A 27184-nucleotide genomic window follows, 5' to 3' on the forward strand; every position below is an offset into this window, starting at 1 on the left:
TTTGACCATGCTGGTCATTTATGAACATTTGAACATCTTGGCCATGTTCGGTTATAATCTCCTCCCAGCACAGCCAGAAGAGGACTGGCCACCCCTCATAGCCTGGTTCTGCTCTAAGTTTCTTCCTAGGTTTTGGCCTTTCTAGGAAGTTTTTCCTAGCCACCGTGCTTCTACACCTGCATTGCTTGCTGTTTGGGGTTTTAGGCTGGATTTCTGTACAAAACTTTGAGATATCAGCTGATGTATGAAGGGCTTAATAAATACATTTGATTTGATTAATACTGTATGTACATGCAGGTGGAGTTAAAGTGACTGTGCATAGATAATAAACAGAGTAGCAGCAGCGTAAAATAGGGGGGACAATGCAAATAGTCTGAGTAGCCATTTGTTTAGCTGTTCAGGAGTCTGATGGCTTGGGGGTAGAAGCTGTTAAGGAGCCTTTTGGACCTAGACTTTGCGCTCTGGTACCGCTTGCCATGCGGTAGCAGAGAGACCAATCTGCATTGCTTCTACATTTGCATTGCTTGCTGTTTGGCGTGTTAGGCTGGGTTTCTATATAGCACTTTGTGACATTGGCTGATGTAAAAAGGGCTTTATAAATAAATGTAATTGATTGGTTGAACAGTCTATGACTAGGGTGGCTGGAGTCTTTGACAATTGTTAAGGCCTTCCTCTGACACCGCCTGGTATAGAGGTCCTGGATGGCAGGAAGCTTGTTCCCAGTGATGTACTGGGACGTACGCACTACCCTCTGTAGTGCCTTGCAGTCGGAGGCTGAGCAGTTACCATACCAGGTAGGATGCTCTTGATGGTGCAGCTGTAGAACGTTCTGAGGATCTGAGGACCCTTACCAAATATTTTCAGTCTCCTGAGGGGGAATAGGCTTTGTCATGCCCTCTTCACGACTGTCTTGGTGTGTTTAGATCATGATAGTTTGTTGGTGATGTGGACACCAAGGAACTTGAAGCTCTCAACCTGCTCCACTACAGCCCCGTTGATGAGAATGGGGGTGTGCTTGGTTCTCCTTTTCCTGTAGTCCACAATCATCTCCTTTGTCTTGATGATGTTGAGGGAGAGGTTGTTATCCTGGCAACACACGGCCAGGTCTCTGACCTCCTTCCTATAAACTCTCATCTCTGACCTCCTTCCTATAGGCGGTCTCATCTCTGACCTCCTTCCTATAAGCTCTCATCTCTGACCTCCTTCCTATAAGCTCTCATCTCTGACCTCCTTCCTATAGGCTGTCTCATCTCTGACCTCCTTCCTATAGGCTGTCTCATCTCTGACCTCCTTCCTATAGGCGGTCTCATCTCTGACCACCTTCCTATAAGCTCTCATCTCTGACCTCCTTCCTATAGGCTGTCTCATCTCTGACCTCCTTCCTATAAGCTCTCATCTCTGACCTCCTTCCTATAGGCTGTCTCATCTCTGACCTCCTTCCTATAGGCTGTCTCATCTCTGACCTCCTTCCTATAAGCTCTCATCTCTGACCTCCTTCCTATAGGCTGTCTCATCTCTGACCTTCTTCCTATAAGCTCTCATCTCTGACCTCCTTCCTATAGGCTGTCTCATCTCTGACCTCCTTCCTATAAGCTCTCATCTCTGACCTCCTTCCTATAGGCTGTCTCATCTCTGACCTCCTTCCTATAAGCTCTCATCTCTGACCTCCTTCCTATAGGCGGTCTCATCTCTGACCTCCTTCCTATAAGCTCTCATCTCTGACCTCCTTCCTATAGGCTGTCTCATCTCTGACCTCCTTCCTATACGCTCTCATCTCTGACCTCCTTCCTATAGGCTGTCTCATCGTTGTCAGTGATCAGACCTACCACTGTTGTGTCTTAGGCAAACTTAATGATGGTGTTGGAGTTGTGCCTGGCCATGCAGTCATGAGTGAACAGTGTCCTGATGAGTGAGCACATTTTCTATACCAGGCGATATCGCACCTCATTAGCTCATTGTTATGGATGTATCCAAATAAATGTCACTAGAAAACAGCTTAAACAAATGCAAATGCAGCTACTTTGCTGTTATTCTGGCTGCACTTTTTGAGGTGACTGTAAATTAGTCGTAGTTGGCTGGCTAGGCTACCAAGCAAGGGATAAAAAAGAACGTTGCCAGCCAGTATGGCAATGGAACTTTTAGAAGGAACGACTGGGTCACGTCCATGGATAAAGAACAAAAATACTGAAGACTGGGTCGCATCTTTAGCAACCGAACCGACAGAATGCACAACCAGCTGGCTTGGGTAGCAACCCTAGATTTGTGTCGGGACTATATCTTGTGGAAGGATGGAATAGTATGAATAAATTCCTCAAATAACATTTAATCAAAATATGTAAATCATTATTTTAATATGTTGGTAACCCCTTGTATAAAAGTGATAATACCCTCGAAGCCGGTGTTTGGGGGATATATTGGAACGGATTGCTGTCCCGAGACAAAACACCGGCTTCAAGGGCATTATCACGTAATAGACGCGACACATTCATTTATTTATAGTTGCTATTCAAAAGGAATGGTCGTCCATTCTAAAATAAATGGTTGCTATGCAGGCTGGACAACGTTCATGTCACTTGCTAGCGAACTAGCCAACTTAAGCTAACTCAGTCACATCAAACATTGAACCTGGAATGACAGTATCCTAGCTTCGTTTGTTTGTGCTTTTTTTCTATTGTCATTTATTTGGTTATGTCCATGATAATGACATTGGTGCGCGATTTCGACTGGCTCTGAAGTTGTCTGGGCACGGTTCACTCTCTGTCTATGACGGCCAATACATACAACATGGCTTGGAACGCTGCTCGTCTAATCAGCATCCAGGATCCAAACAACCAGTTTAATAAGAAACAATACAGTCTATTATTTTTGTCCTGTATTTTCATCTGGAACATTATGAAAAAGAGAGGCAAGTGCACAAGCCAACAGGTTAATATATTTAACTTTTTTTTGTTTTCTTTCTTCTTGCATTTTGTATTTGTATTTTAATGTGTGTATTTCTGTAATTTCAGTCATTCAGGGATCATCTTAAAAAAATATGTATTGGTCTCAGCATAACAAAACTGGTGGTTTTGTAGGTCATCAGGTACTTTACAGAGGAAGCTCAGGGAAATATTCAACATGAGGGTGTGATAATGGACTTTCGCCAGTTCAGGAAATGACACAGTGTGGTTGAAGTGTCACGGGAGGATCTGAACCCTGGTCTCTCACGGGAGAAACTAACGTCTTGGCCATTAAACCCTCATATGAACTGTTAGATCACAAGGAAATTATGGAGCAATTTCAGTACAAACAGAAATTGTATTTGAATTCCGTAATTTAGAATTTGTATTAGGATATTGAATTTAATATTTTTTAATTTGTAATGCACAAATTGAATCATTGAATTCATAAATTAAATTGGTTTTCAAATTGAATTGAATTAATATTGCATTCAGCTTTCAAATTAAATGTACATTTAATTGAATATTCAAATTCAGTATTTATATATTGAATTTCAATATGGTAGATATTGCATTCATTGTCTGTGTATCAAGTTTACAAACTATCAAGTTTACAAACTATAATTTTAAGTTCATCAAAGTTTCGTATATTCAACTTCTCAGATGCATTCAGATTTAGATTTCAATTTCAGTTCTCTAAATTCAGATTCAAAACCAGAGACAACATCCTGGTATTTTGCCCGCCAGAAAGGTAGAGGACAACGGATAGCGTTTGATTCTATCTCTGGTAAACAGAAGCTTTTAGCGGTTTGTGAAGGGAATGTGACATGTTGAATTCATTTCCGTCCTATGGATTTGGAAAGCTAAGACTCTCTGGAACATGGATATGCCTTCTGTTCTCCTTTACGATGATCACATGCCACGCAGGATACGTTAGAAGGGAGTGTCACAAAAAATGAAATTTGGCCTAATAAGAATTATATTCTAAGGATAGCCTTTCCACTGCCCATTTAATCTCGCTTTTGAGATTGGAGTCCAGTGGCACAGTTGTAGAGGATGTTAGCTGCGTGCTTAGCTAGTACCGTTTACCCCTGATTCAGCTCAAATGGAGACTTGAACTCAGGACTTCTGCCTCAAACACACATGAACGCCTTTTCTGGAGCATTCCAACCCATCTTACTATTAAAAAGGTCTTTCTTCAATTGCAAGGGGCAACACTTTAGGCTGAGTATTACGTTTCACGGAACCCCATCTGCTACACCAATACAAGTCTTCAAGATCCAGCAAAATTACTCGTCAAAAGAGCGTGGTTTGGTGGGCCATGCTAATGCGATGAGAACCTTGCCTGAAACCTAAAGAAGTGTTAGTTTGACATGTGTGCGTTTGTGTTAGAAGTGTTAATTTTAAGTCTCCAGCAAGGGTAGTCATGATGTGTAACATGTGACTGGCTGGGTTAAGACTGTGTTTGCCTGCTGATCTAAAGCCTAGGCATTGGTCCTGTGACTTGGATGGGTCTCTTCAAGGAGGAGATCAAAGGGGGGTTCGGTGACCACTCTCGCATGATGACTAACTTGTCTGAGACCTGAAAAGTTGCATTGTCTGGCACACAGGTGACCAGCGTGAGAACCCCATCAGTCATACTAACACATCTTTAGGTCTCAGGTAAGGTTGCTCATCACATGCATGGATCACCATACCCCCTCTATTGCACTTTCATTAAATGGGTTTTATTGGTTTACTCGGATCCCCATTAGCTTTTGCCGAAGCAGCAGCTATTCTTCCTGGTGCCAACACAACAAAACAAAAAAACACAACAAAACACTGATATACTGATAGACAAGAACAGTCACACAAATTTAAAATACAACGTATACAAACAATATAACTAAACAATAATGTGTGTGTACTACCTCTTCAACAAAAGAGTCCTAAGAAAACATTTTGTATGTTCTCTTATAAATTACTTTAGGCCCAACCTTTGGCACTTTGGCTTTCCTTGTTATTGCCACAATCTTATGGTCACTACAGCCAATATGAACTGATATTGCTTTGGAGCAAAGCTCTAGCAATAGTGAAGATATGATCAATACGAGTGGATGTCACAGCTCAAACACTATTGGAATATTGTGTTTGTAGATTGTGTGTGATAGTGTGTCTGTGTGCATGTGTTTATCCTTTCACAGTCCCTATTGTTCCATGAGATGTCGTTTTAATATATTTTTGACAGTAATTTTGCTGTTTGCTTGAGCAATCGGAGATGACCATGCGATCATGGCTCTGTACAATACTGTCTGTTGCCTTGAATTCGTTTTGGGCATGGGGACTGTGAAGAGACCCCTGGTGGGATGTCTTGTGGGGCATGTATGGGTCTTGTGGGGCATGTATGGGCATGTATGGGTGGCGACACCTGACCATATTACCTGACAGTAATCAAGACGGGACAAGACCAGAGACCTAACAACTAGTACAGTTGATTTGTGTAAAACAATGCAGAACATCTTTTTTATAACAGACATACCCCTCCCATCTTCACAACAACTTTGTCAGATCATTGACCATCCAATGGCATACCTAGGAGTTGAGCTTCCTCAACTTACTCAATGGTCACACCATTTATGCACAACTCCAGTTGAGGTTTAGATCTTAGAGAATGTTTGGAACCAAATACAACAGTGTATTACTAATCACCCATTCTGATACTGACTGTAACTTCTTATTTAGAATTTCAGTGAGCTCACTGGCTTTGGGTGAAGACATGGAGAGTGTGGACTCATCTGCATACAGGTCATTCTAGCTTCGTGTAAGACCAGTGGCAAATCATTTGTAAAAATAGAGAAGAGTAACGGTCCAAGGCAACTGCCCTGAAGGACACCACACTGTACATATGTGATGTTAAAGAAGATTCCATTGAAGAACACTCTCTAGGTTCTATTGGATAAATATCTCTCCAAACGTGATGGCGGGTGATGCAAAGCTATAGCAAGTGAGCTTTTTCAATAACAATTTATGATCACTAACACCAAAGGCTGCACTGAAATCTAACAATACAACTCCACCTATCATCTTGTTATCCATTTATTTTGACCATTCATCAGTCATCTGAGTCAGTGCAGTACTAGTTGAGTGCCTTTCTTTATATGCATGCTGAAAGTCAGTAGTTAACTTGTTCTCTGAAAAATAGCATTGTATTTGGTCAAACACAATTCTCTCCATCAGTTTTACTTAGAACAGGCAGCAAACTGATTGGGCGGCAGTTAGAGCCAGCAAACTGATTGGGCGGCAGTTAGAGCCAGCAAACTGATTGGGCGGCAGTTAGAGCCAGCAAACTGATTGGGCGGCAGTTAGAGCCAGCAAACTGATTGGGCGGCAGTTAGAGCCAGCAAACTGATTGGGCGGCAGTTAGAGCCAGCAAACGCTGCTTTACTATTTTTAGGCAGTGAAATGACTTTAGCTTCCTCCATACCTGTGGACACACACTCTCCTTTAGTCTTTGGTTAAAGACATGGCGATCGTTGTTCCCATGTGTAGTTCCAAACCTTAGTCTGGCTTTTTTTATGGCGGTTTTGGAGCAGTGGCTTCTTTCTTGCTGAGCGGCCTATAGGACTCATTTTACTGTGGATATAGATACTTTTGTACCTGTTTCCCATGATGTCAAGCAAAGAGGCACTGAGTTTGAAGGTAGGCCTTGAAATACATCCATAGGTACACCTCCAATTGACTCAAATTATGTCAATTAGCCTATCAGAAGCTTCTAAAGCCATGACATAATTTTCTGGAATTATCCAAGCTGTTTAAAGATACAGTCAACTTAGTGTATGTAAACTTCTGACCCACTGGAATTGTGATACAGTGAATTATAAGTGAAATAATCTGTCTGTAAACAATTGTTGGAAAATTACTTGTGTCATGCACAAAGTAGATGTCCTAACCGACTTGCCAAAACTATAGTTTGTTAACAAGAAATTTGTGGAGTGGTTGAAAAACTAATTTTAATGACTCCAACCTAAGTGTATGTAAACTTCTGACTTCAACTGTATGTGTACATTTATTCTGCAATGATCTCGCACGCAACATGGGCAGTGTGGTCAGCATGCAACTGGTCCTGCGCAGCCTGTGATCATCATAGAGGGGATCTGAAAGCACATCTATGTTCCAGAGAGTCTTAGCTTTCAGGAATGGGGTTATAATAGTTTATAGCTAAAACAGTTCAAACTTACTATTTTGCTATCAACATTGAAACAAGGTCAAATAACAGGAAGTTCTGCATAATTTCAACCACCCAATATATATGTAACTGCCAAAATAATGGAAACACCAACATAAAGTGTCTTAATAGGGCCATCAGGATAGAAATGATTCACCATAGGTTCAAGGTCATCACTCAAACAATGGCTGTATATTTATTGGAGTTTACCGCACCCTCTAAAGGGTTAAGTGAACCTAAACCATGCCGGGAAAATGCACCCCACACAATAACAAAGCCACCAGAACCCTAATTTGCTCAAGTGTTTCCTTTATTTTGGCAGTTACATGTGTACTGAATTTTACATTTTAGTATTTTTTTTATTTAACCTTTATTTAACTAGGCAAGTCAGTTAAGAAAACATTCTTATTTACAATGACGGCCTACTCTGGCCAAACCCCGACGATGCTGGGCCAATTGTGCACCACCCTATGGGACTCCCAATCACGGCCGGATGTGATACAGCCTGGATTCAAACCAGGTACTGTAGTGATGCCTCTTGCCCTGAGATGCAGTGCCTTTGAATGCAGCGCCACTCCGGAGTCATTTAGCATTAGGCTATGAACGTTTCTACGTGGAATTTTCAAAGTATATATAATTCTGATGATTATGTTGAAAGTATATTGATGTAACAACCTGTTAGTAAGGTTAAGTCAATGTATTTAAGTTGAAGTCTTACCCCTATTTCAATATTTACAACGCTGGATGAAATGACATGAAAGCAGTACTGATTGATTACTTTTTTCAAATCCATTGTATTTTACACATTGATTTCATGTCACAATACATTGACAAATTACATTGATACAACATTGATTCAACCAGTGTGTGCCCAGTGGGACCTGATCACGAGACCATAAGCCCAACTCATGTCCACTAAAGAAACCTAATCCCATATCCTTAAATAGTTTATGGTTCAAATACCATTGGATTATCAAAACATGTTTATTTAAATCTTCCCAAAAAATATGAGTGTGGAATGATATAATATCAAATTGTGACATTTGTGGATATTCTGAATAAAGTATCATGTTTGACAATATTTGAAGAGGGAAAGACTATCATATAGTATCTTATAAATTTCATTGCAAAAGAAAATAATAAAAGCACACGTTTTAAAACCGTATGAAAAATATAATTTGCTGAGCTCAAAAATAAAGGCTACTGGTTAAATCTAATTAATTACATTCTTGGCAGGTATTAAAAATAAAAACACACAAAAAAGCGATTAATTTGATCTCTTTGGTTCCATGGGAAATAACTAAACTGTGTAAATGATGCTATAACCACTTACATTGCCCACACTTCAGTTACCTAAATGCAATCTTACACAGCCAAGCATCAATACCTGGGTCAAATAGCATGGGATTACTACTTTCATAATATGCGGATAGCATTGACCATAAAATACAATAATTCAAATGGAAATTCCGTTTTAAGGTGCTCATGGAATCATGAGAGGTTGCAAAATGCATTTTACACAACCGGATTGACATCACAATTTCAATATTTAGCATTCTGGCAGGCTACAGGATCAGGTGATCCTCTTTCAATTCCTGAGCAGGAGGCAGAGCCTGATCCATGGTCATTTTCGGTGGGAAGACAAAGCCAGGGTAGTCAATCCCGTCCACGTCTGTGCTGCCCAACTGGTCGCCAGAGCCCTGCTCAGTTAAAAGGATTCCTGTGGCAGAACCCTCGCCTGACTGCTCCTCCGGCTCTGAGCCAGCCTCTTCTGGCACTCTGGAAGAAAAACAGAAGCACAGTAACGTTAGCCATTACAGTCTACATCCTCTGAGCTCTTCCTGTGTTTTTTCACTACCGAGCAGGCCTGGGAGTCTCTACACACCCATCCTCCCTGCTTTGTTTGTCTGAGAGCCTTGGATCGTATTAAGTTGAAGTCACAAAGCGTTTAACAAGAAAGGTTGAGAGTATGATAACTCTATAACCGTTCTTGCCAGAGAATATATTGTTGAAACAGTGTCCAATCTTTTACTTTATCAACGGAAAGCAGCATTATGTAACTTTTTGGGCGACCCAATCATATTTACATAGAAATGTGTGTTATAGAGCTGTCATTCTCATTGAAAGCAAGCCTAAGAAGCAGTAAATTTGTTTTATGTGCATTATTTCTATGCTTCCCGCTCTTAAGTTTCATTTTTGTGTCTTTTACATTCAGTTTTGTACACCAGCTGAAAATACAATATTTTTGGTTATGGAAAATATATTTCACAGCGGTTTAGAGTGTACAATGATTCCCTACACTCTACCTGCTTGTTTTGTCACATAACCTGAAATGAGGCGAACTATTAAAATTTTAGCAACCAGGAAATGGCAGAGCAATTTCGACATAGTGCACATTTAAGTGAATGCGAAAATAACCACATGTAGATGAATCATTTGTAAAACTTTACAAAGTTGCCCTGATACCTGTGAAGAAACACTTATTACTCCAGCCACTATATTGGATTCATATGTTGTCACATAATAATTATTTAGGAAATGCTTTGTAATTGCATAAAATACAATGTTGTTACTAACATAATAACAGCACTACTACACAGGTTTTGTTAAAATACTGAAGCTTCTGTTTGCATGGTACTTTAACAAGTGTAATACACAAAATCCATAATTAAACAGTGTATTCCTGACTTTTTGCCATTGTACTTTATTGTCGTATAAGGCAGGTTTTTATATTTCTACATGGTAATATGGTAATTTATAACGATAATAACTTTTTCTGCAAACAACAGTATAAGTAAGAGGGTTTTGTGAGAGTCAACCTTTTTGGGTCTTGGTGTTTTTCTAAATGATACAATGTCTTGCTTAGGATTTTGACCACTAGAGGGGAAGTGGTGTCTTAGACCATATGATAGCAAATGTTTAGCTTCCTCAATAGTGAAAATGTTGAACAGAGCATTTAACAGAGCTGAGTGTATATTGTTATCTTCTGTCTGTCGTAATATAATGAGTGCGGAAATCACACATATAATAATCAGATCATTTAAAATAGGTTGTAGTTTTAACACTGATCTTTCAGCAGGATAATCTAGAACCACAGAGTAGGCTCACAGTGTGTAGTTTATACTAATAAGAAGTCATCAAAGTACTCTCTTTCTGTATGCTTCCATCATTCTCGGAATAAGACCGAATATTGGAGGCCATTCAAGTCACACTACACACCTACCAGGCCGATTCTGTAATTAATAAAATTTCCTACAGGATATTGTGAAGTTGTTTTTTTAAAGATTTTGGAAATGTTTATGCTTAAGTGGGGCTTGTGACACAATTTGTCAATGTCCGTTATTGCAATCCTTTATGGGGACATCGCTCATCAAAAGCAATGGCGCAAAGAAGTTCAAGTTTGAACAATCCTGTCATAGCCTGTTCAATTCTGAAATTCATTAGCCCATAGAGCCATGGTCTCCTGACAAATTGATCTGTGATGATGACATATACTTACATATCCTTTACGGCAATTGAAGGGAGTCTGTCAGGAGGCCCGGGCAAGTCCATCCAGGGACCCCTCTGTGTCTCACAGTTGGCATTCTTGGCGTCTGGACTGCAGTTAAGCCACATATATCGGCCTTTTGCTGGAGCCCCTGTGTTTCATAAAGGAATGACAATATATAAACATAACTCATTTGTGACAAAGGATAATTTGTCAACAATATTCCTATTGAATATGAGATATGAAATATATGCTTTTAAACATTGGAATTTGATTAGGATCCCTGTCAGCTGTTGCGGAAGCAGCAGATACTCTTCCTGGGGTCCACACAAAACATTAAACATGATATAATACAGAACATTCATACATTCTGGAACGGCGCCTGAGACAGCGTTTTCCACCACCATTAACAAAACATCAAATTATGGACTTTCTCATAAAATAATGGTGTCAAATCCCACCAAAAGAGTTCCAGACAATTGTAGAATCTATGCCAGTGTAACGGATGTGAAATGGCTAGCTAGGACGGTCTAAAGTTATACTGTTACATTGGTGCCGTGACCCAGATCACTGGTTGCTGCGGTAAAGGAGGAGGTCAAAAGGGGGGTGAGTGTAACGGATGTGAAATGGCTAGCTCGTTAGCGGTGGTGCGCGTTAATAGCGTTTCAATCGGTGACGTCACTTGCTCTGAGACCTTGAAGTAGTGGTTCCCCTTGCTCTGCAAGGGCCACGGCTTTTGTGGAGCGATGGGTAACAATGCTTCGTGGGTGACTGTTGTTGATGTGTGCAGAGGGTCCCTGGTTCACGCGAGGGGACGGATTAAAGTTATACTGTTACACCAAGATGCATTGAATCTGTTCTGGCTCGTGGTGATCCAATGCCCTATTAACACACTTTATATTGGTGTTTCCTTTATTTTGGCAGTTATCTGTATCTGGATGCTGATTTATAATGCTCGGCAATAATCAATAGGCCTGAAAAGACTTCAAAGGGCCTTGGAATGGTTTAGGAACAAGTCAAGGTAGCCCCCATCTCTAACACGGAACCCAAACTGTCTGCGCGCGTGCGCCATTGTGCATAAATGTATTTTGTCTCCCCACACCAAAAATGATCACGACACGCAGGTTACAATATCAAAACAAACTCTGAAGCGCAATCTGCATCAGAAATATAACTGATTTCTATTTTAACAGACGCTCGTTGGCGCACGTGAGCAGTATGGGTGCAATAATTGAATAACATAGATTTTGCGACGCGAGTGGTGTTGTCAGCCTGTAAAAGGAGTCTGGGAGTTTTGATATGAACAAGTGTGCTTGCCAACATTCATCCTGCCCAACAAAAATTATATAACAGTATAAAATAACTTGTTTTGGGGTGTGTTTTGACAACTTTCCAAAAACATGTACTCTAAACTATTCTCGGTCCGTATGTACCAAGCGTCTCGGAGTAGGGGTGTTGATTTGGGTTCAGTTTTGCCTTTAAGATTATAATGGACCGAGAGGACCTGATCAGTACCACCACTCTGAGGGGAGCTGACCAGAACTCCAACTGTGAGAGGATCTGAGCAGCAATCCAACTGTGAGAGGATCTGAGCAGCACTCCAACTGTGAGAGGAGCTGACCAGCAATCCAACTGTGAGACACTTTCCCATTTCTTGCTAGTAAACTTGTTCTTGCAATCTGTGAGAATATTTTCACTTTGGAAAAAACAAAAAAACAAAATAGGTAGCCGACAGCTTTAGTTTTTGTTGGGCAGAATAGATATAGGCCTACTTATTTAGCTTTTTTTAACAGAAAACAAAGATATACCTTATTCACACAAACTCACAGTGGCTACTCTGCGTTTACAAATTTAGCCTATATTATTATTATAAGGCTTTAAAATGTCTTCACAGTATGATGTCGGCCTACAATAGACTATGTTAACACTGTGATCAAATTACACTTTCACTTATGCAACCACCCATTTTAGAAATGGCAGCTTAAAGTTATGAGCAAAATGTACATTGTTCTATCTTGTGGGGCCTCAACCTTTTTCTTACTCGTACTCTATTCTGGTAGTAAAACGTGTCCTCCTGTCAGAAAATACAAACCAATTCACACAAAATAGTCAGTAACCTATAGACTATTTTGTCAAGCGTGCCAGAAGACGTCAACTTGATAGCAGACGCGCGGATCAATGTATCAATACGAATTACTCAACTTTAATGTTATTATTACAAATTCTTAACTATCCCTAATTACTTTTCCCAATATTTAAATATTCAAGTATCCTACATGTGGCTAATGCAAAAAGGTGATTTAAACCTACTATTTATTTTAAAACTTACCATGTCCGTTATCTGCGAGAAAGAAGATGACAGCCAGTGTCAGACAGATCTTCGAATTCAATAGTCCCTTCATTATTTTCGATGCTGTAATGAGGAGACGACAATATATGCTTTTAAGAATAACCTTTGTGTGTGAATATTCTGAAAGTACACCTAATCGCACTGTTGAATACCCCGAAACCCTGCCCATTTATGCGTCATTGTTTCCTGAAACCAGACGTTTTAGCAAGAAGTTTAACATCCGCAATGGAAAGTTCTTGTCTTCCATATCTAGCATGCCTACTACGTTCAGCGCATTTAGTTTTTAACAAAAAAAAAAGATAAACACAGTTGCTTAAATCTGGAAATTCCACGGATATACAAATTGGTAGTCACACTGTAAAACTGCAATAGACCATCATATATTGATAGAAAATGACACATAGCCTAATTTGAATCAAGTTTTGGCCCAATAATTAGCCTAAATCCAATAGATGAAGTCCTAGATTAACAAATAAGATCTAAAACTTAAAACACTTAGTTGGTATGCTATGACACTTACATGGTATGCTACCATGTAACATCTCTCCAAAGTCCCCCCCATTAATTTGCTGAAGGGAATTTTCAGCAAATGAATGAGCAGTATTTCACATTTGATTACCTTTGACTAATTTCTCAAGAATTCTGAAGATATTATGAAAATTCTATGTATTGTTAAAGTGACTGTATGCATACTATATATCTAACACATCTACTGCAGCCCTCATCCTCCACATACAACACCCATTCTGACAGTCACATTCGGTTAAAGGTCCCCATAGCACACACATCCCTGGGTTGCTCCTCTTTTCAGTTCGCTGCAGCCAAACAACCAAACTGGACAGTTTTATCTCAATCTCTTCATTCAAAGACTCAATCATGGACATTCTTACTGACAGTTGTGGCTGCTTTGTGTGATGTATTGTTGTCTCTACCTTTTTGCCCTTTGTGCTGTTGTCTGTGCCCAATAATGTTTGTACCATGTTTTGTGCTGCTACCATATTGTGTTGCCACCATGCTGTGTTGTCATGTGTTGCTGCCTTGCTATGTTGTCTTAGGTCTTTCTTTATGTAGTGTTGTGTTGTCTCTCTTGTTGTGTGTGTTTTGTCCTATATTTATGCTGTAATTATGTTGCTTTTTAATCCCAGGCCCCTGTCCCCACAGGAGGCCTTTCGGTAGGCCGTCATTGTAAATAAGAATGTGTTGACTGACTTGCCTTTGGTAACAGGCGAAATGTTGAGGTGGGGTTCGTCACTGTCTTGGATGTGATCGGTATCGACCAAACAAAAACCCTGCTAGAAAACACCACACAACTTGGAAGAAAAGTGCACTTCGAACCATACTCAAAATACACAAGAGTGAGAATATTAGAATTAGATGGATCTGACAAGCAATGTAAGCACTTAATAGAAATTATAAGTACATTGATGAAAGAGTATTGCTCAATGTCAGTTAAATTTGAAAAATGTTGTTTGCTGAGCTTTGCAACTAAAAATACTGTGTTGGCTTTTTTAAAATGGTATTTTACTTTTATTTTACTTGGCAAGTCAGTTAAGAACAAATTCTTATTTTCAATGACGGCCTAGGAACAATGAGTTAACTGCCTGTTCAGGAACAGAACGACAGATTTGTACCTTGTCAGCTCGGGGATTTGAACTTGCAACCATTTTGGTTACTAGTCCAATGCTCTAAGCACTAGGCTACCTTAAAATGCATGTCTTATTAACACATTTCCCAGTGTGCCTTTCGGCAAGTTGTATTATACTATATTGTAGTTAATTTACTTGTCAGAAACCTGCAGTGTCTCCACTTGCTTTGTCTAATAGCTACCTTTTCAGTGGTGCGACTAGGTAACCCGCTTCAGGAGGGTGGTCATGTGTGTTTGGGAGGCAGAGGTTGTGGGTTTGAATCTTGATATTAGCAAGCGACATGGTGTCCTTCATGCTTAAAATATGGATGTTTATTAATTGCAGGCCCTTTAGCACACACTGTTATCCAAAGCAACTTACAATCATGCATGCATTCTTTCTGCACAGGTGGTCCTGGTAATTGAACCCACTATCCTGGTGTTGCAAGTGCGCTACCAACTGAGCTACAGAGGACCACCACTTCTCCAAAATGTTGAGTAAACTCAAAAAGTCTGTGGAACTAGTTACTTAAAGATCTTGAGCTGGGCCACGTAGATTTTTTTTAACAGTGTACTCTAGATTCTGATGATTGATCTCTATCTTGTTAATTGGTCTCTTTAAAATCTTGTTTTGAAAAGGTGACGTGCATGTGTATGAATGTTTCTTTTCAGCCAATGCGTAGTCGTAGATGTGAGATGGAACAGGAAGTGGGTTTATCGGGTGCTTTTATCTTTTCTCAGGAAATGACACTTCAGTTTCTTCACAGGCTTCGTACTTTTGAAGCCAGCCAGCAATAGAGTTGCCTGGCCTGGGGAACATACATAGCCTATGGAGTTTGTCTTAAGGGGGAAATGTGTTGATCTCAAGAATAACATGGCTGGCTTCAAAAGTATGAAGGCTTAAACATGTTAGAAGTTTTTAGTTCAAAGTGTAAGTGATAAATTCATACAAGAAAAAATTGAGTTTATTCACAATTTACTAAAGTTGTCCTGATCCTGTTGCTGTCATAACTCCATTGCAGCAAGTCACCTGTTTGTATTAGGTCGCCTGTTGGAGCAACTGTCAGTCATACGTATAGGTCTAAACATATGGCTCTGCCAAACTGTCCTTTTCAGAAAAGATTGCACTGGAGACCCATCCTGATGTTCTGAGGAATCTCCTCTTTTTGCTTTTAGGCTCCATTACAGTCTACCCTTCAGCCATGTATCCCATGAAAACAAATTATACTGAAAAACTATTGGACTAACTTTACTAATACCACTATACATGTTATGACTGTTAGTGAAGTGTCTGTTTTTGTTACTTGTACTCATGCTGTTGTTTTAGCTCATTGAGACATTTTCCCAGACTCAGATTAAGCCTAGTCCTGGACTAAAAAGCAAACTCAATGGACAAGATCCATTGAAAATAATTTTTGGCCTAGGACTAGGCTCAATCTGTGTCCACTGAAAACCACTCCATGTTGAGCACTCATGCATGTAAACATAAGATTTTCTAGAGAAGGGTAGAAAGATGAGACGTGAATGAGGTCATCTAGATTCTTTGCTGGCTGTCTCTTTCTTGAATATCATTCAGAGTAAAATGCCCTAGCTGAGCAAAAACTGAAGTGTTTGATGACCTAGTAAATGAAATGCCTTAAATCATAAATTTTTCTAGGGCAGGCACATATAATTTTTCAACTGAACTAATGTTTATTTTATTTTTGCGGACACTGTTTTTGTTGGGTAAATTATATCAAATGTGCATTTTTTTAAGCACAAAAAGAATAATTCTCCACCTTACCAACGAAATGTGTTTTTGCTTTAATAAAAATAAGTATTAGCTACTATTTTGATTTTTTTTAAATAACAAGCATGCTCATCAGCTGTCTTGTCTGTCATCTCTCTTTAGCACAAATGGAGAAAAGATCATTCCTCTTCATTGGGCTTTTAAAGAGAGCGACGACACTGCCATTGTCAGGTTGAGGTTTCATCCTACAGCCAAGTCACACCAAGTGGAGGCATTTACCTCCCACAGCCTCGTTGGCAACTTGCTCAGGAGAATTCACATGGTAACAACACAAAAGCCCCATCCGGATGGTTTTGCATTCAAAGTATATTTACAGAGCTGAAGTGGCAATAAATCTTGACACAGAGACACATTTATGCCTCTTAAAATGTAAACAATATAGGTCTGTAATTAAATCCTCCCAGCTCCTAAAATGTACAATTATGTACATCTAAGTCACAGAGCTTTTATATATTTTTCTATTGTAAGTCAATTATTACATGTTTGTATGAATGTTACAATAAAATGTTTCCTTTATAAAAAAAAACAAGTATTCATGGACATGATCATCAAACATTTGTTAACCTTTCAAAGGGGAACTAAGATGAATTAAAGTTTCTGCTGTATCCTGTAGCAGAGCAATGATTGAGATACAAAACACTGTTTATCAATAGATAGAAGCTGCTTAACAAAATTCTTCTTGGTAACTTGTTGGTGAGGAACTAATCATTTGTTAATAGATGAAGTTTATCAGACGTTTTTATACTCAGCTATGAACACATTTAAACATTCATATTTGAGTGAAGGTTCGATTTTCTAAAAAACTATATATTCATTTATAAATGAGGGTGGGGGTGTGTATGCTTTTTTTTAATCAGAGGAAAAGATTAAGTGATTCATACTAAGCATGGCCACATCTGCTAATACAGATAGCAGAAGGGTAATTTCCAGTTAAAGGCACAATCTGATATTTCATCAGCCTGGCCCTGCCACTTTGTTTGGTAAGCTAATGGGGTTGAGGAAATGTAACAACATTCAAAATTCATATACTGAGCTATAGACATGACTGACAGTTCATGACATCAACATATACTTTTTTTTAACTAAAATTGTTACAAAAACCTAAGCAATGGAGGAAGTGTCTTAGATTTGGGTTTATGATAGTGTAAGACATCTATGCTTGTACTAGCCTGAGAGCAATGGGTATATTTACATTTCAAATTAGTATAGTACTGACAATGAAGTTCTTGTAGTACTACTAACAGAATGAAGTAGCTACATAAATAATTTCCACTGTAACCTCTGCCCTGTACCCTCTGTCTGTGGATATTATTAATAAAAGCATTGCATGAATCATCGTATTTGAAGGTCTGATAAAATTGCTTTTGATAAAAGAATTTCATGCAATTCTATGTCAGAAGCCATTTGATGAGTAACAGCGCCCTCTTCAGGTTCTTTGTAAGCCCTACTCTCACTCCGACGTGGCCCACACCGCTGTCTACTCTGACTTAGCAACAAATCTGCTTGGAACTCTAATAAATACATAGATACGATTTGATACTGTATTAAAAACACAATTGACACTTGCTGGACAAGAACACATAGATTGTCATAATCAACCGAATTGTTCAAATTAACTTACACAATTATAATTTGAGAGACAAGTAAAAGTGATTTGCACCTATGTTTATTTTGGGTTGTCAGTTGGAAATAAACCAAAAAACATAATTTTAAAACAAATATCACATCAGTTAATTCATATTTCCATTACATTGTTTTTAGCTACATATCTACATACCATAAGTTATTTTCAATCAGCTAGAACAAATAAATTAGGCAATGTATGTGTTATCATGCATATAACTAATTGTTTTAAGCTATTAAAGGTGTGGTTAATTAGTCCAAGAGTAACAATTTACACAGTGACATCAGAAAATGCAGATGGGGGTTGAGGAGAATTACATATGCAATATATGATAGGGGTGTTTAAGCAAGCTTTGTCATGTAGCGTTTAGGACACATTTAGAGTCAGTTAGAAGAGACCAGATTTGCCTGGAGTCGGTTGATCTTGAGGGGCAGAAGGCTGACCATCTCTTCACTCAGCTCCAGCTCTGTCTCGATGGCGCTTTTAGCCTCTGGGTTGTCCTTGCAGTACTGGACCACAAAGTTGTAGCACTCCAGGGCGCGGTTCAGGTTCTCCAGCTGAACAGTTTTGCTGGACGAGATCAGCCTGCTGTGGAGACGAGCCACCCGGAACTTAGCCACCAGTGCCGGCCTCAGCACCTCGTCCTCCAGTTTCTCCGGCCATTTGCCCTCTGGCGAGCGGACGGAGTCGAGGAACATCTGGTAGAACTTGGTGGAGGAGGAGCAGAGGTGGTTAAACTTCTTGACCGTATGCGCATCCAAGTCGTCCTGCTTGTTGGCCACGGCCAGCTTGAGATCCATCATCTCGTAGTAGGTCTCAGCCAGCTCAAACTGCAGCTGGCGGCAGACGAGGAGGTAGTACTGGGCGTTCAGGTCTTTGCAGATGGGCTCCATCATGTCCACACGCCGCTTGTGCATCTTGCAGCGCCGCTCCAGGTCCTCCTCAAAGAAGGCCAGGGCCTTGAAGAGAGCGCTGTGGTCCTGCAGGATCTCGATGTGGTCTGTGACGTGGCCGTCCATCTCAAAGTACTCCTTGGCTTGATTTACGTAGGTCTGGCCAACCAGGAAGATGGCGCGGGCTTCCTCAAAGTCCACAGGGAAGACACAACTCACTTTCTCCTCCAGGCCACAGATGGAGTCAAAGGTGTCACTGGAACCAAACAGAACAGCACTCTTCCTTCCCCTCTCCTTCTCCTCCTCCTCCTTTAGCCGTGTTGCTCTCAGCTCTGCCTGACGATCCATATCTAGCTCTCCAATGTTGTCCTGCTCAGACCAGTAGACATAAGAATAAGATATTGTCTCACAATTATAGGCAAATCATCTACAGAATTACATTTGATCTGAAGATATCTAAATTACCTCGAGAAGTTTCTTGGCATCTTGCAACAAATTAAGACAGTATTTTATCCAACACCTGGCTATTTCAGCTCTCTTCTGTCGAAGTTGGTCTCGCTTCTCAGCTTCAGCTTCACCTAAAGAAAAAGGTTTAAGATGTGTATTAATCAGTATTGAATGAAAGACAACTTTATAAACATTTCAGAAAGAGCATATACTATCAAGGCTGAGTATATGAATTCAGAGTGAGAACTTACTCTCCTGGGCAGCGGCTTCTGAGGGGACCTCCCCGGCCAGGTCTGCTATGACACTGGCAGCAGATAGACAGTGCCTGCCCTCCATGTAGAGGGTCTGGGAGGAAGAACAAAATATGTGAGATTAATCCAGAGTTAATGTTCTGTATTATGCCATGTTTCATGTCGACCCCCTGGAAGATTAGCTGCTGCTTTCACACCATTATTATTATTATGGGATCCATAATAAATAGAAATGGGGATCCTATTAAAAATACCAAATATCATTATAAAGAAATCAAGTCATGTACTGACTGTAAATACATAACAAGTCATTCATCTTGATGAAGACAACACATTTTTACAGTTAATCATTTACCTTGGTGATGTAATATTGTGATAACGTGGCTGCGTTGATGGCCCATTCCAGAGGAATGAACTGGTTGAATTCCAGCTGTCTCTGCAGAGTGCTGTGGCAGTAGCCCCCAGCTTTCTCATACTGCTCCAAGTTCTTGTACACTTGTGCAAGATAGTACAGTGTGTGGGTATAAGCCATTTCAAATCTGTTTGAAGAGAGGGAAAAGTTAAAAAAAAAAAGAGCAATGTCATTTATTTAGGAAATTGTTGAGACTCCACAACACCTCTTGGTCCTCTCCTGTTGGGGTAATGCTTCTTCCTCTGCCACAAAGAACTCGGTTAGGTCCATTGGGGGTTGCCCATCCTATGGTGTGAATAAAACAAAACAATAGATTTTTCCTTCAGCCTTTTTAAGGAAACAATTATTAAACAGCCACCATAGAATTAAGTCTGACAGGACAATAAACTAGAATGCACTGCGGCTGGCCTTCCTGATGAAAGGCCTTCCTGATGATGCTGCTGTTTTCTCTTCTCCCAAAATGAACCTAGCTAAGTAGGTAAATTATGCATCTAGACAGTGTCATGACTAGCTACCTCTTTCATATAACGAATATACATTGTTTCTGCAGTTTCCAAAAATCCTTGGGCTTTCTCAATTTCATCCCTGCCAGCCCACAGAATGCCCAGTTGATTCTGTAAAAAAAAGACAAAAACTGCAGTCAGTTTACAGAATTTTACTGGCTACTTAACTCATTTATCTTTAGCTAAAGTTAGACCATGTGTGTGCATATTTAATTATACAAATATTATGCACTGGACTGCTAGTTGAGGACTAAATTAAAGAGTGCTAGGTGCTCTATACTGCATTGTTGAGGGAGCTGCACTTTTTATACCGGCTGCAAACTGTATGTGACGAATACAATTTAATTTGATTACCCTGACTTGGATGAACAAAGACACGTTCTCGGGTGATATGCTGCACTTCTCCAGCAATGTCATGCAATTCATTAAATGTTCCTCTCCAGCAGACAGCTCTTCTGTTTCCACGTGGTTTACACCAAGATAATACTCCACCGCCCCGAGTTTAGCTGCTCTTGATCCGGCTGGTGAATCTCCACAGTGGCCTCTCCCAAAGCCCTCCTCCATTCCTCCGTCAACGGGCTGCTCTTTCGGGCGCTGGTCGGCTTCATCATTGACGCTCTCGTTTTCACCGACATCGAAATTCTTCAAAGAGCAGTAAATCTCTCTCAAAACCTCCCTTGCCTTATACTTCGATCGAAAAGGGTCATTTTCTGGGTCTTTTCTTGATTCTACTTCAGATAGATCTTGAGCATTATTAAATTTGTCGCAAACTGCTCTCCACTCATGACTGTATGTGGAAGCCATGTTTGTTATTTCAGTGTGACTCAACCCGGGACCCGTAGTTGGGATGCTCAGAATCGTGTCCATTAGGACATATCGTTGCTAAACGTTTTGCAACAGAAAACAAAAACGAGCGTTTAGTGTTGGACAAGTGCAGTTAGTCCCTCCCTGTTTCAGTCCGTCTAGTGCCTAATGAATAGAACCCAGGACGTATAAAGAAAGCTAAGGGCATAAAGAAATAATGAGATTCACAAAGGAATTTCAAAAGCTGTTTTTAATTGACAATTTAACTAGGACTAATTTAGCTAGGACTAATCTCTCAAAGATTATAACAAATTGAATTAAATACAGCTGTTTACACCAAGATAATAAATAGAGCAGGACAGCTTTTTTTTCCCCGAAATGATCCCACTCAACTATTTATACAATTGACTAAATTATGCAATCGCCATACTGTTTCGGTTTAGAACATGCCTGTTTTGTCCAACTACACTGCACAAAAATATGAACGCAACTTGTAAAGTGTTGGTCCCATGTTTCATGAGCTGAAATAATAGGTCCCAAAAATGTTCCATACGCACAAAAAGCTTATTTCTCACAAATGATGTGCACAAAATAATTTACATCCCTGTTATTGAGCATTTCTCCATTGCCAAGATAAGTCATCCACCTGACAGGTGTGGCATATCAAGATGATGCTTAAACAGCATGATCATTAAACAGGTGCACCTTGTGCTGGTGAAAAAAAGTGCAGTTTTGTTACACAACACAAGGCCACAGATGTCTCAAATTTTAAGGGAGAGAGCAATGCTGACAGCAGGAATGTCCACCAAAGCTGTTGCCAGAAAATTGAATGTCCATAAGCCACCTTCAACGTCGTTTTAAAGAATATGGCAATATGTCCAACCGGCCTCATAACTGCAAACCACGTGTAAGGCATCGTGTGGGCGAGCGGTTTGCTGATGTCAATATTGTGAACAGAAAGCCCCATTGTGATGGTGGAGTTATTGTATGGGCAGGCATAAGCAACGGACAATGAACACAATTACATTTTATCGATGGCAATTTGAATTCACAGAGATACCGTGACGAGATCCTGAGGCCCATTGTTGTGCCATTCACCCGCCGCCATCACCTCTTGTTTCAGCATGATAATGCACGGCCCCATGCATGTTTAGGATGCTCTGGATTGACATGTATGTTCCAATATCCAGCTACTTTGCACAGCTATTGAAGAGGAGTGGGACAACATTCCACAGGCCACAATCAACAAACAGCCTTATTAACTCAATGCGAAGGAGATGTGTCACGTGGCATGAGGCAAATGGTGGTCACACCAGATATTTTTATCCAGGGCTGAACTTTTTTTTTTTTTAAAGGTGCGAAAAGAAAAAAACATTTGTAAACAACAGATGCATATCTACAACTGAAGTCAGATGTTTACATACACCTTAGCCAAATACATTTAAACTCAGTTTCACAATTCCTGACATTTAATCCTAGTAAAAATTCCCTGATTTGGTCAGTTAGGATCACCACTTTATTTTAAGAATGTGAAATGTCAGATTATTAGTAGAGAGAATGATTTATTTCAGCTTTTATTTCTTTCATTACATTCCCAGTGGGTCAGAAGTTTACGTACACTCAATTAGTATTTGGTAGCATTGCCTTTAAATTATTTAACTTGGGTCAAACGTTTCAGGTAACCTTCCACAAGCTTCCCACAATAAGTTGGGTGAATTTTGGCCCCTTCCTCCTGACAGAGCTGGTGTAACTGAGTCAGGTTTGTAAGCCTCCTTGCTCGCACACACTTTTTCAGTACCTCCCACACATTTTCTATAGGATTGAGGTCAGGGCCTTGTGATGGTCACTCCAATACCTTGACTTAGTTTTCCTTAAGCCATTTTGCCACAACGTTGGAAGTATGCTTGGGGTCATTGTCCATTTGGAAGACCCATTTGCCACCAAGCTTTAACTTCCTGACTGATGTCTTGAGATGTTGCTTCAATATATCCACAAAATTTTCCCCGCCTCATGATGCCATCTATTTTGTGAAGTGCACCAGTCCCTCTTGCAGCACAGCACCCCCCACAACATGATGCTGCCACCCCCGTGCTTCACGTTTAGAAGTGTGTTCTTCGGCTTGCAAGCCTCCCCCTTTTTCCTCCAAACATAACGATGGTCATGATAGCCAAACAGTTCTATTTTTGTTTCATCAGACCAGAGTACATTTCTGTTTTTTTTATGGTGGTTTTGGAGCAGCGGCTCCTTCCTTGCTGAGCGGCCTTTCAGGTTATGTCGATATAGGACTCGTTTTAATGTGGATGTAGATACTTTTGTACCTGTTTCCTCCAGTATCTTCACAAGGTCCTATGCTGTTGTTCTGGGATTGATTTGCACTTTTCGCACCAAAGTACATTCATCTCTCGGAGACAGAAAACGTCTCCTTCCTGAGCGGTATGATGGCTACGTGGTCCCATGGTGTTTATACTTGCGTACTATTGTTTGTACAGATGAACGTGGTACCTTCAGGCGTTTGGAAATTGCTCCCAAGGATGAACCAGACTTGCGGAGGTCTACCATTTTTTTTCTGAGTTTTTGGCTGATTTCTTTTGATTTTCCCATGATGTCAAACAAAGAGGCACTGAGTTTGAAGGTAGGTCTTGAAATACATCCACAGGTACACCTCAAATTGACTCAAATTATGTTAATTAGCCTATCAGAAGCTTCTAAAGCCATGTTTAAAGTCACAGTCAACTTAGTGTATAAAAACTTCTGACCCACTGGAATTGTGATACAGTGAATTATAAGTGAAATAATCTGTCTGTAAACAACTATAGTTTGTTAACTAGAAATTTGTAGAGTGGTTGAAAAACGAGTTTTAATGACTCACACCTAAGTGTATGTAAACTTCCGACTTCAACTGTATCGATATTCCTAGTCATGTGAAATCCATAGATTAGGGCCTAATGAATTCCTTTCAATTGACTGATTTCCTTAAATTAACTGTAACTCAGTAAAATCCTGGACATTTTTGTTCAGTATAGAATGTTTTTCAGACATTAAACAGACCATGCCTAATGAGTGGTTTCTATGTTTTGTGACTCTGGTCATCACATATTTGATTATCACTTATCACCCAGTGGTTTACAATAATCTTCATAATAGCTACTTCACTTACCTACACATCATGGAATCCTCAAACCTCCGTGTGCTCACACTGACAGGTTTCATTAAACCCAAGGTGCCCACACTGACAGGTAGCCAGGCTTCCTGAGAAGTGCATAGTGGGTAGGAATGTCAAGGGAACTCTGTGATACTTACAAGCTTTCTGCTTAAAAGTAGTTGCTTATCAACAGATATTATGTTGATAGTATGACCATCTGTAATTCCTCTATATGGGACTATCCAAATAAAGTGTGACTCAATATCATAGCACACTATCCATTCATATTTATCACACAACATTCATGTAAGATATTTACTGAGATTATATCTCAAAATGTTGTTTTTTTAATCTTCTTAATGCAAATAAAATCAAATGGTATTCGTCACATGCGCCGTAAACAACAGTGAAATGCTTACTTACAAGCCCTTAACCAGCAATGCAATTCTAAGAAAAATAAGTGTTAAGTAAAAAATAGATGGGTAAAATATAAAAAATGAAGTAACAAATAATTAAAGAGCAACAGTAAAATAACAATAGTGAGGCTATATACAGGGGGTACCGATACAGAATCAATGTGCGGGGGCATCGGTTAGTTGAGGTAATTGAGGTAATATGTACACTACCGGTCAAAAGTTACAGAACACCTACTCATTCAAGGGTTTTTCTTTATTTTTTACTATTTTCTACGTTGTACAATAACAGTGAAGACATCAAAACTATGAAATAATAGATATGGAATCATGTAGTAACCAAAAAACTGTTAAACAAATCTAAATATAATTTATATTTGAGATTCTTCAAATAGCCACCCTTTGCTTTGATGACAGCTTTGCACACTCTTGGCTGGGGCAGGAGGTATCCTAGTGGTTAGAGCGTTGGACTAGTAACCAAAAGGTTGCAAGATCAAATCCTTGAGCTGGCAAGGTAAAAATCTGTTGTTCTGCCCCTGAACAAGGCAGATGTCCCACTGTTCCTAGGCTGTCATTGAAAATAAAAATTTGTTCTTAACTGACTTGCCAAGTTAAATAAAGGTACATAAAAAACAGCTTCACCTGGAATGCTTTTCCAACAATCTTGAAGGAGTTTTCACATGTTGAGCACTTTCTTTTCCTTCACTCTGCGGTCCCACTCATCCCAAACCACCTCATTTTGGTTGAGGTCGGTGTACTGTGGAGGCCAGGTCAACTGATGCAGCACTCCATCACTCCCCTTCTTGGTAAAATAGCCGTTACACAGCATGGAGGTGTGTTGGGCCATTGTCCTGTTGAAAAACAAATGATAAGCCCAAACCAGGTGGGATGGCGTACCGCTGCAGAATGTTGTGGTAGCCATGCTGGTTAAGTGTGCGTTGAATTCTAAATAAATCACAGTGCCACCAGCAAAGCACCCCAACAACTCCTGAATGATTTACGGTGGGAAATACGCATGCGGAGATCATCCGTTCACTCACACCGCATCGCACAAAGACACAGCGGTTGGAACCAAAAATCTCCAATTTGGGCTCCAGACCAAGACCAAAGGACAAATTTTCACCCAATGCAGCAATTCGACCATGAAGGCCCGATTCACACAGTCTCCTCTGAACAGTTGATGTTGAGATGTGTCTGTTACTTTAACTCTGTGAAGCATTTCTGTGAGCTGCAATTTCTGAGGCTGGTAACTCTAATGAACGTATCCTGCAGCAGAGGTAACTCTGGGTCTTCCATTCCTATGGCGGTCCTCATGAGAGTCAGTTTCATCATAGTGCTTAATGATTTTTGCGACTGCACTTGAAGAAACTTTCAAAGTTCATGAAATGTTCCATATTGACTGACCTTCATGTCTTAAAGTAATGATGGACTGTCGTTTCACTTTGCTTATTTGAGCTGTTCTTGCCATAATATGGACATAGGGCTATCTTCTGTATACCCCCACCCCAACTTGTCCCAACACAACTGATTTGCTCAAACGTATTAAGATGGAAAGAAATGACACAAATTCACTTTTAAGAAGGCACACCTGTTAATTGAAATGCATTCCAGGTGACTGCTGGTTGAGAGAATGCCAAGCTCGTTTAAAGCTGTCAAAGGGTCGCTATTTGAAGAATCACAAATATAAAATATATTTTGATTTGTTTAATACTTTTTTGGTGACTACATGATTCCATATGTGTTGCTTCATAGTTTTGATGTCTTCGATATTATTCTACAATGTAGAAAATAGTAATAAAGAAAAACCCTGGAATGAGTAGGTGTTTCCAAATGTTTGACTGGTACTGTTCAAGGAAGAATTTTGGGGGGATTAAAAACAGAGTACATGAAAAAAGAAGACCTAGAATTTCATTTTGTCAGACCACCTTTAATTCTACAATGTAGAAAATAGTAAAAATAAAGAAAACCCCTTGAATGAGTTAGGTGTTCAAAAACTTTTGACCGGTAGTGTACATGTAGGCAGAGTTAAAGTAACTATGGCGGTACTCAAACTATCTTCATTAGCTTAAGGAAATGCTCAAATGAAGCCTTGTTGTCTTGTCTGGTGGTCCACATCTTGGCCACTGACCAGTATTTGACCACTGACCAGTACTTTCAGACATATGTCATGCTGCAAGTCGTTACAAACTTGTTTTTTGTGTGTGTGGGTGTCACATATCTGTATGTTGTGTAGTTGGAGGAGGGGCCTTAAAGGGTGCTGAGTGAAGGTAGAGTTCCCTTGAAATTCATACGCACTTCTAAG

General features: G+C 39.9%; 2 protein-coding genes and 1 long non-coding RNA gene across 3 annotated transcripts; 1 reads left to right on the plus strand and 2 right to left on the minus strand.

The window, feature by feature from the left end:
* Positions 1-7917: 7917 nt before the first annotated feature.
* On the minus strand, positions 7918-13154 carry srgn (serglycin). The gene is made up of 3 exons (XM_064950108.1): positions 12960-13154; positions 10643-10781; positions 7918-8922 (listed from the first exon to the last, which is right to left on the minus strand). Exons 1-3 carry the CDS (start codon positions 13147-13149, stop codon positions 8709-8711), a joined length of 543 nt encoding a protein of 180 aa, XP_064806180.1. The 5' UTR covers positions 13150-13154; the 3' UTR covers positions 7918-8708.
* Positions 11773-17691, plus strand: LOC135523440 (uncharacterized). Its single transcript, XR_010452831.1, has 3 exons — positions 11773-12264; positions 15014-15115; positions 16496-17691. It is a non-coding gene; the product is annotated as an uncharacterized LOC135523440 (long non-coding RNA).
* A 352-nt stretch (positions 17692-18043) lies between these two features.
* kifbp (kinesin family binding protein) lies at positions 18044-21337 on the minus strand. Its single transcript, XM_064950111.1, has 7 exons — positions 20878-21337; positions 20536-20634; positions 20226-20305; positions 19964-20147; positions 19609-19702; positions 19376-19488; positions 18044-19279 (listed from the first exon to the last, which is right to left on the minus strand). Exons 1-7 carry the CDS (start codon positions 21325-21327, stop codon positions 18401-18403), a joined length of 1899 nt encoding a protein of 632 aa, XP_064806183.1. The 5' UTR covers positions 21328-21337; the 3' UTR covers positions 18044-18400.
* Positions 21338-27184: the final 5847 nt, after the last annotated feature.

The sequence above is a fragment of the Oncorhynchus masou genome, chromosome 31 (genome assembly GCF_036934945.1).
Source record: "Oncorhynchus masou masou isolate Uvic2021 chromosome 31, UVic_Omas_1.1, whole genome shotgun sequence".
NCBI lineage: Eukaryota > Metazoa > Chordata > Actinopteri > Salmoniformes > Salmonidae > Oncorhynchus > Oncorhynchus masou.

Bases quoted from the DNA above. Each gene is read 5' to 3' on its own strand.
- srgn (XM_064950108.1), bottom strand. From the start codon at position 13,149: ATGGGCAGGGTTTCGGGGTATTCAACAGTGCGATTAGGTGTACTTTCA. The intron at 10,782-12,959 runs GTAAGTTTTAAA...TATGAAACACAG, and splicing joins TCTCGCAGATAACGGACATG to GGGCTCCAGCAAAAGGCCGA. The intron at 8,923-10,642 runs GTAAGTATATGT...TTTTTCTTCCAG, and splicing joins TCAATTGCCGTAAAGGATAT to AGTGCCAGAAGAGGCTGGCT.
- kifbp (XM_064950111.1), bottom strand. From the start codon at position 21,327: ATGGCTTCCACATACAGTCATGAGTGGAGAGCAGTTTGCGACAAATTT. The intron at 20,635-20,877 runs GTAATCAAATTA...TTTTTTTTACAG, and splicing joins CTTTGTTCATCCAAGTCAGG to AATCAACTGGGCATTCTGTG. The intron at 19,703-19,963 runs GTAAATGATTAA...TCTTCCTCCCAG, and splicing joins CACAATATTACATCACCAAG to ACCCTCTACATGGAGGGCAG.